This window comes from Centroberyx gerrardi, chromosome 10 (genome assembly GCF_048128805.1).
Source record: "Centroberyx gerrardi isolate f3 chromosome 10, fCenGer3.hap1.cur.20231027, whole genome shotgun sequence".
Taxonomy (NCBI): Eukaryota; Metazoa; Chordata; class Actinopteri; order Beryciformes; family Berycidae; genus Centroberyx; species Centroberyx gerrardi.
In genome coordinates this window covers 17,051,720-17,067,112 of record NC_136006.1, presented here as the reverse complement: position 1 = coordinate 17,067,112, position 15,393 = coordinate 17,051,720, and the positions used below count along the sequence as shown (strand labels likewise).

General features: G+C 40.6%; 1 protein-coding gene across 1 annotated transcript; it reads left to right on the top strand.

The window, feature by feature from the left end:
- Positions 1 to 2,684: 2,684 nt before the first annotated feature.
- cog3 (component of oligomeric golgi complex 3) lies at positions 2,685 to 15,393 on the top strand. The gene is made up of 23 exons (XM_071927012.2): positions 2,685 to 2,855; positions 3,160 to 3,306; positions 3,407 to 3,468; positions 3,655 to 3,820; positions 4,422 to 4,496; positions 5,112 to 5,204; positions 5,555 to 5,680; positions 5,796 to 5,876; positions 6,002 to 6,045; positions 6,160 to 6,286; positions 7,418 to 7,509; positions 7,868 to 8,007; positions 8,675 to 8,835; positions 9,917 to 10,025; positions 10,121 to 10,239; positions 10,388 to 10,477; positions 11,115 to 11,235; positions 11,525 to 11,613; positions 11,727 to 11,861; positions 12,453 to 12,528; positions 12,642 to 12,769; positions 13,097 to 13,195; positions 13,355 to 15,393. The coding sequence occupies exons 1-23, from the start codon at positions 2,685 to 2,687 to the stop codon at positions 13,382 to 13,384; spliced, it is 2,481 nt and encodes an 826-aa protein (XP_071783113.2). The 3' UTR covers positions 13,385 to 15,393.

Here is a 15,393-nt window from a genome sequence, read left to right as displayed (position 1 = left end):
ATGATGATTTAATAGATCTCACACTTAAAGATGTTTCATCTACTTGAACATAAGCCTTCACAGCACCACAGTGTGAGAAAAGTGTCAGTGTTGCTCTAAAAGGTTACTTCGGCACCATACTGAACAATGTACAAATTCTGACAAGATTTGCTCTGACATCTCTTTTTGTACTTGAGTAACATGGCTTGAATATCGCACGGCTTCCTTTCAACTAAAGTAGACCAGAAAAAAAATCTGAACTCACTGTGACCTCCCCATCAGACACCCTGCAGACATGGATCATGGCAGAGCTTTAGTACACGAACACTGCCTGCATCATATGATGCCACCAAGACGCTTGCTGTTGGTTTGGGAGGTGTGCAAGTTTGTGTATGGACAAACACTGGAAACCATCTATGTCATTTGGGAATGTATTAGTGTACACAATTCTGGTTTTGACTTCTGGCTCTGTAAATGAAATATGTAATATAATCAATTTTTCAAAGTGGTTTGGGCAAAAATGCAGTTTCATTAAATTAAATTAATATAATCACATGCTATTATCATCATCATAATGTAGGGAACAGTAGGCTTTGCATGCATGCTAATACAGAACTGGGTTAATAAGATATGCCTTAAGGGCATATTAGCATTAATTAGATTTTTTGTCAGTATTATTTGATCACATATAATATGTTGCAGATGGTGAAATCTGTCTTTAAATGTTTTGGCACTATCAGCAATGTCTAAACATGGAAATTGTAATTGTAGTGTATTTGTGCAGATGAGCTCCTCTTCCATCACAACATAGAACACTGTATCAAAAGAACATATCTGCTTAAACAGAAATTTTAATTGTTCCTTTGTAACGACAAATCCTTTGTTCTTTCACCGCTTTATCTTATACACATGCGACTAAACAAAGACAGACTGCTTGCAGAGTTTACAAAGCTATGGCCAATTGTAACATCCAGGAAGAGTTGAGTAATTGAGCCACTATTTACCATTCTGTATTATTGTAGACAGGGAAATGCAGCAGTCTCACTCAGGGATCTTACAGTTTATTGTCTTGTACATCTATAAAACTAATGGGTTTCCTCAGGATCCTGCAATTCTAAAATTGCTGTTAGCCAACCATAAGATGCTATTTTATGGCTCAACTCACACACACAAAGGTTAAGTTGATTTAGTTTCCGGGGGTTAGTTGTGTTATCAGTATACTATGTTGCCAAAAAAGAAAAAGAAAAAGAAACCTATATGCATCTTTTCTTTTCTAGCATACAACTCCTACAGTATACTATGAAGTGTAACTACCAGATAATAGAACATTTTCTTAATTTGTTGCAGGCCTCAGAATTCAAAGAGCCCCATTCACCTCACTTAGTTGGCATCGTATACTGACCTGAAACACACTACAGTATGTAGGGCTGCATTATTTCACTGAAGAAGCACCTGTCACCTGGTAAATAAGTGGTATAAATGTATAAATGTGTCCCAATTTGTTGTTGGGGGAGTGCAAGATTACAGTTAAGGTTCTGGATGTGTGGAGTGAAGAAAATGTTGCCAACTTGGTTGATGAGCATGTCCATACAATGTGGATCCACCTCAAGTGCTTTGGAGGTGAAATCACCATAAAGCACATGATCCAAAAGTGAACTACTGCTCCCAACTTGACACAGGCAGCACTGCATCTTTATCACCACTTACCTTTAACAATTTGATCGGGTGGTTCATTCTGAATGCTGCACTTGACGGTATGAACATCCTTCAAGAAAGTAATTTACAGCTATAATTAAAAGCTACTAAAATAAGAATAAATGTAATCTCCTTTTAGCATATTAAAATATGACCCAGGGCTCCACCTAGTGGTGCTGTATTCTTTATGTTAACCTTAGACCATACTGAACACACCCTCCCCAAGGTTCTCCCATAATTCTTTGTATGAATCCAGTGGTAATAAATATATCTTGTGAAAAAAGCACTCCCATGGTGCAATGGATTATATGTTTTGTGGAATAAGGGCCACAACGTGTCTAAAAGGCTCAACAGTTAACTCTGGTGTTTCAGAACCACCTTTCTACCTTCTTATACCAACACTCAGCACCCATCAGACCTACATGATCTACACTACACTGACACTACACTACAATCTCAGAGTTGTTATCATTAAGTTAAAGAGAAACATAAAGTTCTGAGATATCCATGTCTGACTCTGCAAGATAATCACCATGAGTACCAAAGCTACTTATATCACTGGGCTTAGCGGGCAAATTCAGCTGTGTATCACCAACATCGTCTGAATGAGGGAATATTGAGGTTCTCCAAACTGAGCTGAGGAAGATATAACACTAAAGTAACAGAGAACTGCCTTTTGATATAGATGGATCAAGAGGAATGTCTGTAAATCCCACACAATCTTGATGGTCATATAAATTTGTACATATACTACAGTATATGATATGTACACAGTGTATTAGCTATAAAATGCAAAGGCTACTGTTTTTAAAAATAGTATTGAATTAAGACGTGTAAGGCGGATGAATAATAGTGCCTACTAATCTCTATACAATGCATGCACGGTACGAGCAAGGAGGTTTTATGAGGCAAAAACAAACGCCTCGAGGTACTTCACCAAGCTCCGCCCCCTTTCCCGGAACAGGAAGTGTGTGTGTGTGTTGCTGACGTTGTTGGTGCTGTCCAAACTGATGATGGCGTCTACAGATCAGTCTCTTCTGGACCTAACAGATAAAGAAACGCGTGAGAAACTTTCGTTATGGGACCGCCGCACCGATGCCATGGCCCCGCTCACAGACAAGCAAACGGACTCTGTTCTGGAGATCCGAGCCGCCGCTGAAACTCTTTCCGTCCCTTCAGAGGTGAGATGTGACACCGAAGACAGCTAGCTAGCTAACAAGCTGGCTACTTTTCTAATACCAGTCAGGGTTTACTACTTGATAGCTGCGGGCTAACGTTATGTATTATTCAATTACTCCCCGGCTGTGAGTAGGATACTGACGTGAACGCTGAAGTCATATCACGGGATGCTAGCTAGTTAGGCTAGTTTGGTGGAGAGACTTGCTCTGGTCTGGACTCCGCCACGTCAAGCCAGCCTGACAGAATGAAATGAAGGCTCGTATTCAAATATGCAGGAAAAACAGTGAGCCCTGCTTTGTTTTTCAGTTGCCCATTGAGGACTTGTGCAGCCTGTCGTCGCGGTCCTTGCAGTCTCCATTCACAACAACAGTCCCCGCCTCAACAGAGGACGTCCTGCTCAAGGGTTTCCAGATGCTTGATATGGAGAGCGACAGGATAGAAACCGCACAACAGGTGATTTGTTTTAGCACAGTGCGTGTAACTTACTGTAGCCAGCTACATACTGCAAACGATCAGATGCGTGATAATAATTGATGGTCCATTTGTTTTGCAGTTTTTTTCCTGGTTTGCCAAGTTACAGACAACCATGGACCAGGATGAGAGCGCAAAATACAGGTGCTTTTATTTTGACAAGTTCCTCACCCTAAGCCTTGCTGGTATGAAGGACAGGCAGGTTTATTTACAAGTTAATCTGTGGTTTATTGTGTTGTCTAACTGCGGTCTATACAAACCAGTAGGTAGCTTTATTGCATTGCCTGTCTTTGGGTAAGCTAATAGATCATATGTGTGCTTCTCCTTTAGGAAAACCAGAGACCATCTAAATTGCTACCAGGAACAATGTGATGCTATTCTGACAGATGTGAGTGCAGCTCTTGAGCACTTGGACTCCCTTAAGAAGCAGTACCTGTTTGTGTCCAATAAGACAGGCACCCTTCATGAAGCCTGTGAACAACTCCTAAAGGAGCAGGTAAGCCCATGCTGCCCCAGCTGTCAGTAAACCCATGCTGTATTGATATGTTAAGTTGATGTGTTAACCCACTGAAAGAATTTGTCAGTACATAACTATTCAAATTGTAGTGCATTTCCTTTAACAGTTAATTGTATTGTTATAGTCTGGGACAGACTGATCAGTATTTGTGAACATTAAGACCACAGAAACCACAGAATTAAGACGATAACCTATGATGTCAATAAGATGTAACTCTTGAACTGTTCTATAGAGAATGGATTGGGAAAGATTTACTGGAGATGAGGGAAAATACACTTTCTACTATACAGATGAAAGCTTGTTTGAATATAAAACTGCAAACAAGCATTCTGTGGGTCAACAAAATCAGTCTCCTATTCATTCTCTTAGTAGCATGATTTTACATCTTGTTGACACTGCATGTGTCATTCTTAGTTCTCTGCTTTTTTGCTCTGGCGGAGAGCTGCTCATGTTCACAAACATAGATTGGACTATTCTAGACCAATGTAATAAGCTGATGAATTTGTAAATTGAGTGGTATTCTTCTTTAACTGAAATGAAATTGTCATCAACCATAGCTTCTTGTTTTCTCTTTTTGCAGTCAGAGCTGGTTGACCTGGCAGAGAGCATACAGCAGAAACTGTCGTATTTTAATGAGTTAGAAAACATAAACACGGTATGCTTGATTTTTTTTTTTTCATCCATTGCTCTTGCTCTTGTGTGTCTGTATCTTAGAACGTTCAATAACCAAATGTCTATATTTAAAATGTTGCATCACTTTATTGTTTCTGAGGGGAAATGGTCAAGGAATGAAAATGAAAACTAGATATGAACAGAATTATTATTAAAAAAAAAGAGAAAGGAGAATGTAATCAGCAATTATGTCCCAGAATGAAGACATTATTCTGAAGAAATCAGATGTCAGTTAATTTCCCGCTGTTCCTATTTAGTTCTCTCCAAAGACAGTCTAAAAATGAACTCAAAGACACAGATACCAAAGTGACACAAATGCAGTACTCAATGGCTCGTCCTTGTTCTCTTTCACTCCTGTTCATCTGTCCCTGAATGTGACACAAGAATGCTTTTGTCTGACCTCAACCGCAAGCTTCTCAAATATAGACACATTCATATCTTGCCAGTGGTAACTTTGCCAAATAAATGAAAAAAAAAAAATTCTTGAGAGTGGAACACAAGAACAGGAACATTATAGTTGTTTCTGTGTGAAACCGACCTGAAACTGAAAATAATACGAAACAATTTCAAGGCTTGCTTTCTCCCTGTGTCTTTGCAGAAATTGAACTCGCCCACCTTGTCTGTAAATAGTGAAGGCTTTATACCAATGCTGTCAAAGTTGGATGACTGTATTGAGTATGTTTCTTCCCATGTAAGTAGCTTGCAGTCTCTCTTGCCAAAATGTTATTTCTGTGTGAAGATCTCAACCTAGCTTTTAAATTGATGAACATTGAGTTGTATGTTATTTAAAACACATCCTAACAAAGTTAAGAAAGGCTTCTTCTATCTACATTTGATTTCATAATTTTTAACGTATTTTGAGAGTGCCCTAAGACTAATAACTTGATGTTTTCAGTGGTAAAATCAAAACAAGACCTTCACAGTATACTGTTGAATTGTAGTAATTACAGAATGGTGCTGCCCTTGTGGTCTGTGCATTGGAATATGCATTGGAATATCTGTGATCACTATCTCACACTTGTTTATCCCTGTTGATTGCAGCCCAATTTCAAGGACTACCCAGTTTATCTGGCCAAGTTTAGACAATGTCTTTCCAAAGCTATGCACTTCATGAAGAGCCACATTGTGAACACTATGCAGAATCTCACAAGCCAGTTAACAAAAAGGGTAAGGGAAACGTATATTACCTTTAGGAATCAATATTTACATAACACAGTCAACAGCTATATACAGACTCATATGTCTGGTCCAAGATGTTGAAACACCACTTGGCTTTTTTCAGGATCCCTTGGGCTTGGCCAATGCAGACAATGCCTTTACACTGTACTATGTCAAGTTTAGAGCAGCTGCACCCAAAGTCAGAGTGAGTATAATATTGTTTTATTGTTATCCTCTAAATTCATACAGCACATCATTTTGCATAGATTATTTTTAAGTAATATCAAAATGATGGATTAGCACAAGATTCACATTTTTTTTTTCTTTCAGTCTCTGATTGAACAGATAGAGCAGCGGGCTGAGAAGATTCCAGAGTAAGTATCGGGATCTCTGCATGAGAAAACAGCAGTGTCAGCCGGGTTATTATATTACCTTTGTGCTGTACCTGTGCTAAATGAACTCATCCCTCCATGTTCTGATGTGACCAGATATCATCAGCTTCTAGATGAGATCCACCAGTGCTACCTGGACCAGAGAGAGCAGCTCCTCAGCCCCAGCATCACATCCACCATTACTGACCTGACCAACCAAAACAGCAAGGACCACTGTGCACTGGTAAGGCATGACTGCTTCCAAGTGGAGCTCCCCTTTGGACAAAGTCAGGTGACATTTGAGCTGGCAAAGAATATACAATATATATATATATATATATATATATATATATATAATATTTTTTTTTTGTTATTATTATTTTTTTTTTCTATGGACACTAAGCTCTGCACACGCTGGATGTGTGTAACCTGACATTGCCTATAGCAGGCATCCAGGGCTTATTCCTGCTTTGGTCACAAGTGCAACTGGTCTGCAGAGCCTTTATATGTTGTTTCTAATACCCTCAGTCCTACCTCATATAAAAGGTTATGCATCGTTGCACTGTGTTCCTGCAGCGTTTTAAAGATTACACCGATTGTCCTAATGGGGGCACTATAATTATTACAAAATTTCGTACTCAATTGTGATATCTCAGACAGCACTGGTCCAATTTCGATGAAACTTTGAGGGTTGATGCATTTTGGCACTGTGCTCTGGCCTTCAAAAACATTACACAAACTAGAATTGCACTCGGAGAGCGCAGACCTCCGCCAAGGTTCGTGCTATTATTGCTTGTTCGTGAGTCGGATCCGGATCCGCTCCAAAATGTAATGGGTTCTTCCTTGGCCCATGCTACACCCTTCCACGAAGTTTCATGAAAATCGGGCCAGTAGTTTTTCCGTAATCCTGCTGACAAACAGACAAACAAACAAACAGCACCGAAAACATAACCTCCTTGGCGGAGGTAATTAGCCTGATGGGGCACTATAATTAAAGGTCAACATTTCTAACTTTGAAAGGCCCTAACTCCTACACTGTAAGTCCAATTGACATGAAACTTTAACTCAAATGTGGTATTTCATTCACCACTGGTCCGATTTTGATAAAATTTGGAGGAATGATGCATTTTGGCACCGTGTTCTGGCATTTAAAAAATTATACTGATTGGCCTGATGGAGACTATATAATTAAAGATCAAAATTTCACATTTTGAATGGCAATACCTACCTACCTACACCACCAGTCCGATTTTGAGGAAACGTGGAGGGTTGATCTTGAGCATCTTGTTACTGATTGGCTCGAGGGCTGCCTGCATCATTCGTGGGGAACAATGTGTTTACCTGCTGCAGGTGTTGATTATGTGTGTTCCTGTAGGTCCGCAGCGGCTGTGCCTTCATGGTTCATGTCTGCCAGGATGAACACCAGCTCTACAATGAGTTCTTCTCTAAACCTTCACCCAAACTAGAGTGAGTAGAACCTGCCTCAGTGGTAACATGATCACTGAGTACACAGAGAACCATTGTCTGACAGCACACATACAGGCACTATGTTTGTTTAGGGCGTTTGGCTAAAATGCATGATGGTTGTCTTTAGTACTCAGTTGTGCCAGACACACATATTGTTTTAAATACCAATTTATACATATACAGTATGTGTAGACATTTTGTTTGGCCATGTAAAAGCAAAAAAGCTTTATATCGGCTTGCATAATTATTAGCCATCCCATAACTCATCTCATGCCACTATTTCTCAGAGAATGCTACACATTTTACCTTGAACACATATCATAGTTTTGGACTATAAACTGTGTTTTATCCCTAACAGCGAGTTGCTAGAGAAGTTGTGTTTGTCGCTGTATGATGTCCTCCGGCCGCTAATCATCCACATTATCCACCTGGAAACCCTGTCTGAGCTCTGCGGCATCCTCAAAAATGAGATGCTGGAAGACCACGTTCATAACAACGGTATGTCAGCTTTTCTTTTTCTCCTTAAAGCTTTTTTTAACCTGTGAGCTTGACTAGGAACACGCTCTAATTTATGCCGTGGAGGAGTACAGGCTGTTTGAAATGGAGTTATCTAAATTCAAGGCCTGAAACGGTTGTAAATATAATAATGTGTTTGTTAAGTACTGTTCCGAAGTTTTAAAAATGCTGCTTTTTCCCTATGCACTGCTTTTTTAGTGAGAAATTTGTGCATACATGGGTAATTTTTGCTGTGAAAACAGTTTTAAATTTTATTTTAAATGCCATTATAAAGGTCTTCAGAAATACATTTAACTTGCAGAAACTGGTACTCACCTTGGAATAGGAAGGAGTCTAGAGTCACTCACACATTGGCTCTCATTCACTTTCCCCATTCCAATTTTCCTAGCCAGTTGGGGAATTGTTCTGGTTACGAGGTCACTTGTCTCATCATTAGACCACCATCACCGCACCGCATCAGACATCACTATAGACCCTAAAGGACATGTATCTAATCACATCAAAATGTTGGAAACGTAAAGAAGGCTGCTGTAATCTAGAGATTGGTTGAAGTGTAAACTAAAGTCTGTGTGTGTGTGTGTGTGTGTGTGTGCATGCGTGTGTGTGTGTGTGTGTGTGTGTGTGTGCATGCGTGTGTGTGTGTGTGTAGCTGGTCAGTTGGGCGCCTTCGATGCGGTGGTGAAGCAGATGCTGGAGGATGTCCAGGAGAGGCTGGTCTACAGGACTCACATCTATATCCAGACTGATATCACCGGCTACAACCCAGCTCCAGGCGACCTGGCCTACCCAGAGAAACTGGAGATGATGGAGGCAAGTCTTGTGTGCCGAAAGGGACATAGCTTTATGTTTTAATGTCATCAGAATATCCATCAATTGTAATAAATTGTATTACTTTATGATTATTAATTAATTTTCTTCAGGACATATTATGAATTGTTTCACTTTCACAATTTTTATTTCTGTTGAAACAGAGTCAACAGGTGATTTTTTTTTTTTGAGAATTTACCCTCGTATTTTTATAATTTTTTTGTATTTTTTTCTTAGCAAGTCAATTTAACACATCAATACACACACACGCAAACACATAAAGTACAAAAACAGTCTAACCCCCCCCATCCCATCCATCACCCAAAAACCCATCCCACCCAAACCCCCTATTCACATTCTCATCCCAAGCATTAAGTAGTTCAGGACCAGCCCCGGTGAAACAAGTGCTTTGTCTTCTAGGATTTAATAATTGCCATGTTAAGGTTCCTTTCACATCAATCCAACAGGCACCAAACAGCGGCAACATTCACCAGGATTTTACTCAATATTCATGATTTATTCCACTACCTACAGGAACTGCCTTTCATCATTCAAACATCCTTTTGCTTTTTTACTTATTATTGTGGCGATGAAAAAGCAAACATGAATAGCTTTAGTTTTATCTTGATGAGTGAAATTTGTGTAAAGCTTGCAGGGTTTTCTGCAGGTCCTTGAAAAGTCTTAAAATGTTGTAAGTTGAATGATCTAAATTCATGGCCGTGGAAGGTCTTGCCTGTACATGCAGTTAAATTTTCCTTTGAGTCTTAAATATGGTTTCAGAGGCCTTAAATGTGTTGCTTTTTCTCAGTGCATTAAAGTGAGAAATCTCCTTGGTAGGGCAGGCACATACTCTGATATTGTTAGTTTTTTCTTTCTTTCTTACTCTTCAAGCTTATTTTGTTGGTGAAATTTGATTTAATTTGGCATTACAAATGTCTTAAAAACTGTAAATGTAACTTGTAGAAACCTGTAGTCCTCCTATCAAAACAAATGAAAAAGGGGACTTTCCAATGTCTTTAACATTTTCTGTCTCCCGGTCTCCAACTCTCACCCTCCCTTTTCTCTATTTTTTTTTTGTCAATAGCGAATCGCTCAGAGCTTGAAGGAAGAGCAGATGAAGCTGATGTCACAGGAGTCCATGTTCTCTGATGTACAGCTTGAGGATCCTGATGCCAGGAGAAACAGTAATGCCGGTCTGTGTTACCAGATTGTGGAACTCTTCTCTCGCAACTTTTGGTGTGATTGTCATTTGCTTGACGGCTCTTCCCCCTTTGCACCATGAATACAGGGAGTGCAGAGGCATCACGCCTACAGACATCCATCTCTCCCGCTGATCTGCATGGCATGTGGTACCCTACTGTCAGGCGAACGCTGGTTTGTCTGTCCAAGCTCTACAGATGCATAGATGTGAGTCTTCGCTTCCCATTATGCATACATCTATTTGTATTTTATGACGTCCTATCCCAAGATATGGCAGGATATGTCGTGCATCTTTATCCCACCACTGCATCTCTTTTTCCTCTGTGTTGCTGACTGTGACTTGGTGTTTTTCCAGAGAGCAGTCTTCCAGGGTTTATCTCAAGAAGCCTTATCTGCCTGTATCCAGTCCCTGCTTAAAGCTTCTGATATCATCCTTAAAAACAAGGTTGGCACAGATGTTTTAAAGAGTAAAGCACTGCTTTGTATTTTTTTTTTACAGAACTTTTAAGATTATTTCTATTGGAAACATAACTGGGAAAGTGCCCTTTCTTTCAATGTAGTAAATAAGATCAGTCCCGTTTGATAAAATGTGTTCTATTTTATTCAGATTCCTTCAGGCTGGAGGTTCCTTAACTAAAGCAGCTGGGATGTCATTTAAAGTTTATTTTAATAGGTGCTATATCACGCTCTACAGAGTGTTCAGCAGACCATCCTTTATTTATTGGCTTCTCTCACCTTCAAACTTGCTGTCAATATCTGTGGTAACTGGCCCGTTTCAACCTAACACTTCAAATTAATGCGGCAACATCAATCTCGGAGGACATGTTTCCGCCCCATGTTGATGATGTCTTTTTCCAACATTTTAGTCACTAGCTGAGCAATAAATGTGTTCAGCCGCCTATTTCCTCACATTAATATGTCCCTTTCCAGCTATGGTTAATCAACAGTTATTAATTAGACGTATTCCCTTATCATCTCAAAGCCTGTGCTTTTTATGTTCTCTGTTGCTCAGTTAGTCAGCACATGCCCTTTAGTGGCGACTGCCTGCAGTGGATTTAACAGTATGGTTTCATCTTCTGTAGACACAAATAGACGGGCAGCTCTTCCTGATCAAGCACCTGCTGATAATGCGCGAACAGATTGCCCCCTTCCATACCGATTTTGCCATCAAAGAAATCTCGCTGGACCTGAAGAAAACTCGAGGTGAGATAATTAAAGGTGGAGGGAACAGTGGTGTTCGGCTCCATAAAGCCAGTCATTACATTCTCATGCTCATTAAGTAACTTGTGCCCATCACATGCACCAATGGCAACAATTAATGTGGAAATTACAGTGTAATCCAACACCATAATGTACATTAACCGACGGCTCAGAGGGCAGATTCGCTCCTCCTATCACCCTCATCTCAGTCAAGGTCATATTTAATTTGTAGCACTAGAGGGCACTCTAATTCTACACCAGCCAAGATCTAATCTCCGTGCTTTGTGTTAAGATGCCGCCTTCAAAATCCTGAACCCCAAGGCTGTTCCCAAATTCTTCCGACTTAACAGTCACAACGCCATACTTGAATTCCTGTTAGAGGTAAAGTGCTTTTTTTAAAAAAAACATATCATACACTTTATATACTTTGATAGCACCCTGCCTAGGGAAACGCCACTTGATAGTACTAAACCCTTTTTTTCCATGGCCCCCAGGGAACACCGGAGATAAAGGAGCACTACATTGACTCTAAGAAGGATGTGGACCGACACCTGAAGTTCAGCTGTGAGCAGTTCATCCAGCAGCAGACTCAGATCTTTGTGGGGAACCTTGAGGAGTTTCTCACCAAGGTAACTGTAACTGTTAGAGCGAAGGCAGACTTAGCCTCAGGCACCGACTGCATATTCTGACCTTCATTTTTTTTTTTTTTTTTTTTTCCTTTTACCTTTTTAAAACCTTAGTTTGCTTATTCACTGATCACAGAAGGTCACAGTATTTTACTGACAAAACGCAAGATAAAATGTAAATTTTTCAGCTAGGAAATATTGCTAGGTACTTGTTTGTGTGCACATGCATGAATGTGTTTGATATCCAATTGTGCTCTTCATCCAGTTGTAATTGTGTGGATTTCAATTCAATTTCAATTCAGCAATTCTGCTGCAGTGACTTGTTGCCAGTCCTTTCTATCCAGTGCACCATACTCATTTTTCTGCTAGAAATATCCTTTGTCTAATTCAAGGGCATATTTTCAGATTGGCTCAATTGGTAGCACAGCTGTCTATCATGGTGATAGACACAAGACCCTTGGATTCACGCCTGGAAAACACTCATCCCAAAAGATAGTTCTAGTGCTTGTTTGCATGGATGACACTTAGTAACACTAGCATAATTAAGTCGGTTCAATCTGTCATGTTTTGCTGTGGCTCTGTGTCCGCACTCAGGTGGCAGCTCTTAAAACTATGGCTATCCAAGGTGGTCCCACGTACAATCTCTCCCAGCAACCTTGGGCACAGCCAGGTAAGATTTGTCTCAGGAAATGCCAATGGCATCATAATTCATCAAAGCTTCTATAGCGCATGCTAGAGGGCATGTCACTGTTTTTTTTCCCTGTGCCTCTATTCTCCTTTTAGCAAAGATCAACGATATAGTGATGGCTACCTACCGGGTGATGAAGAGCAAGCTGCCAAGCACTTTACAGAGCATGTCCTTGTACTTGGCTAACAGAGACACAGAGTTCATCCTTTTCAAGCCTGTCCGGGTGGGTGGCACAAACACAAGGGTCGAGTATGGATTGTATGAGTCGATCTCTTTGTTAAATCTCTCAGTAAATCTTTTCATACCTCCAAGGCAAGAATACCACATGTTTGCAATTAACTATAAATTTTCAGTTTAATTATCTCTAATAGAGAAAACTTTGTGCTCTCTGCCTACTGTTCATCAAAGTGCCAGGCTAAGTGAAGCTGAATGAGGGAGAAACAAAATACTGCGGTTGACATGGAAACAAGATAGTGAGGGGACTTAGGCCAGATGGAAATGTAGTACTCATTTCCTTCCAGCACTCAATAACAGAATGCCTTTTCCACAGAATAACATCCAGCAGGTATTCCAGAGACTGCACGCCTTGCTTCAGGAGGAATACAGCGGAGAAGACCTTCAAATCATCGCATGTCCGTCTATGGAGCAGGTGAGCTGTAGTGGCAGAGCACACCCAAAAGGCATCTGTCATAGGTTTATAAATACACTAAAACTCTCAAGTCCTGAGAACGGTTTCAGTGGAGGAACATTAGACATGCATGCGAAACACGGTGAGCACTCATTCCCAGTTTTCCCGCTTCTCTTTCAGATTAACCTACTGCTGTCTGTGAATAAGTAATCTCCAGGCACGGTGTGGCAGTGGCGGTGAACACCCTCTGGGTAGCAGAGCGACGCTGTGACTCCGGCCTTGACCGGGAGTCGTGAGCAGAGTTGGAGAGGTGACCAGAGGACTGCGCCTGGCCCGCGAGGCGGACCGGGAGCACTGACGGCAGCGAAATCCTACACAAGGCCAAAGATTCCCCAACGGAGGCTCGGATAGCTACAAGCATGCTGAGGTTCAGTTATGCATACTTGTAGTCCATAACAAACAGGGAAGTGGAGGTTACTTGTTTTTAGTACTGAGTTTGATCAATTTGTGTGACTTAAATTGAAGCTGGGCTTGCTTTCATGTAGGAGAGATTCACTTGGACAAGGGGTTGGTTTTAGATTACAATTGCATTTCTCTTAACATCATCACAATATTTTGAATAAAAAGAGTTTGCATACTAAGCGAGGGTGGAGGGTTAGCAGGGTGAATCATGTTGGAGTGTTCAGACAAGGACACTTGAGCCACGCTAATAGAGGCACTAAGGGTTGTTCATCAGCCAGGTAGCTAATGGGCAATAAGGGACTAGCATTCAGATGCCTGGATTCCTTTAATGGATTTAGAAGGATAAAAAGAAAAAAAATGCTGCACAATATGTAATTCCTCTATTTTAGCCTTTTCTTTGTAACATTCAGTAGATTTCTATGATGGCCTGTGCTACAGGGCTCTCAGGTTCAACAGGTTTTCCCCTTTGATGGCAGTGAATTCCAAACTTTTGTTCTTTACTTGTCAAATGTTTTCCTAAAAATTCTTCCATATGCTCCTTGTGAATGTTTTCGTCAACTGACTTGGCGTGTTGCAAATATGTAAAAAAGACATGAAAGACAATTAAATCTTATGTTTTATACCTTTTCTTTTGTACCTAGGATGCTTAAAACTACTAATTTTAGTCTGTGCAAAATAATGGACCTTTGACTTCAGCGGTTTTGCACTGTATATGAGCTGAGATATGATCATGGGTATGTTTGCCAATGGTTCCTACAGAGTAACAAGGGTAATATGACACTGTCAATTGCAGCATTTGCTTTGGTGTCTCCTATGTAAAATGATGTGTATAGGTAAACTATTTATGAACATTCTGATTAAAAAAAGTTAATGATATCCGTTAACATAGTTTTTTTGTTTTTTATTTTTTTATCCACAAACCTCTATGCCATTGAATTCAAACTCAACAAATGGATACTACGAGTCATTTTATACAGTTACAAATGAGAAACTGTCATTCAAGGGCATAATCTGTTGAATTAAATGGCCACACAAACCCTTCAGGGGGTCTTCTTGGCAGACTGTTGCTTTTTCATTGGCAGCCTCTGTCTCTCCATCTGTGAGATGAGGCTGTGCTGGGGCTTGACCTTCCATGGGCTGACAGTCTTTTGATAGGTGATGATGAGGGACTGGATGTTCTGGAGCAGGGCATTGATCTCTGCACTCTTCAGCTGCAGATACCTCTGGACCATGTCAGGCCCTGGCAGCATCAGACCTTTGGCTTGATTCAGCTGCGACAGCAAGAAAATATTAAAATAAAGGAAAAGTCAGTACTTTGGCCTACAAAAACTGGGTCCACCATTTGTATCCCTTATTTCTCCCATTGCTACATCTAGTAACATTAAGACCATGAGCCACAGTAACTCACTTTGACCTTTGCCCCTACATTGAGGCGTACGCTGTGCTTGCCAGAGGTAAAGGTGAGGTAGATGCGCTCCTGGGTTTGAATGCGGACGTTGAGGTTGGGGCTCAGGGTCAGACAGAGGGGCTGGTAGGGCGGAGCATGAACATGATGCTCATGGTCCAGCCAACGCCAACGCTTTTTCAGAGCCCCTGTGTCGCTGCAGTAGCAGCCTCCCACTGGAGTCAGGTTCACCCTGATGGAGAGAAGCTGCTTGTGAAGAATAGGAAAACAATCATACTTGTAAGCCCCTCTGGGTTTGTCGTGTTCTCTCTGCTTCTATTATTATCATTTGTGAAAATGAACTAAACCTAAA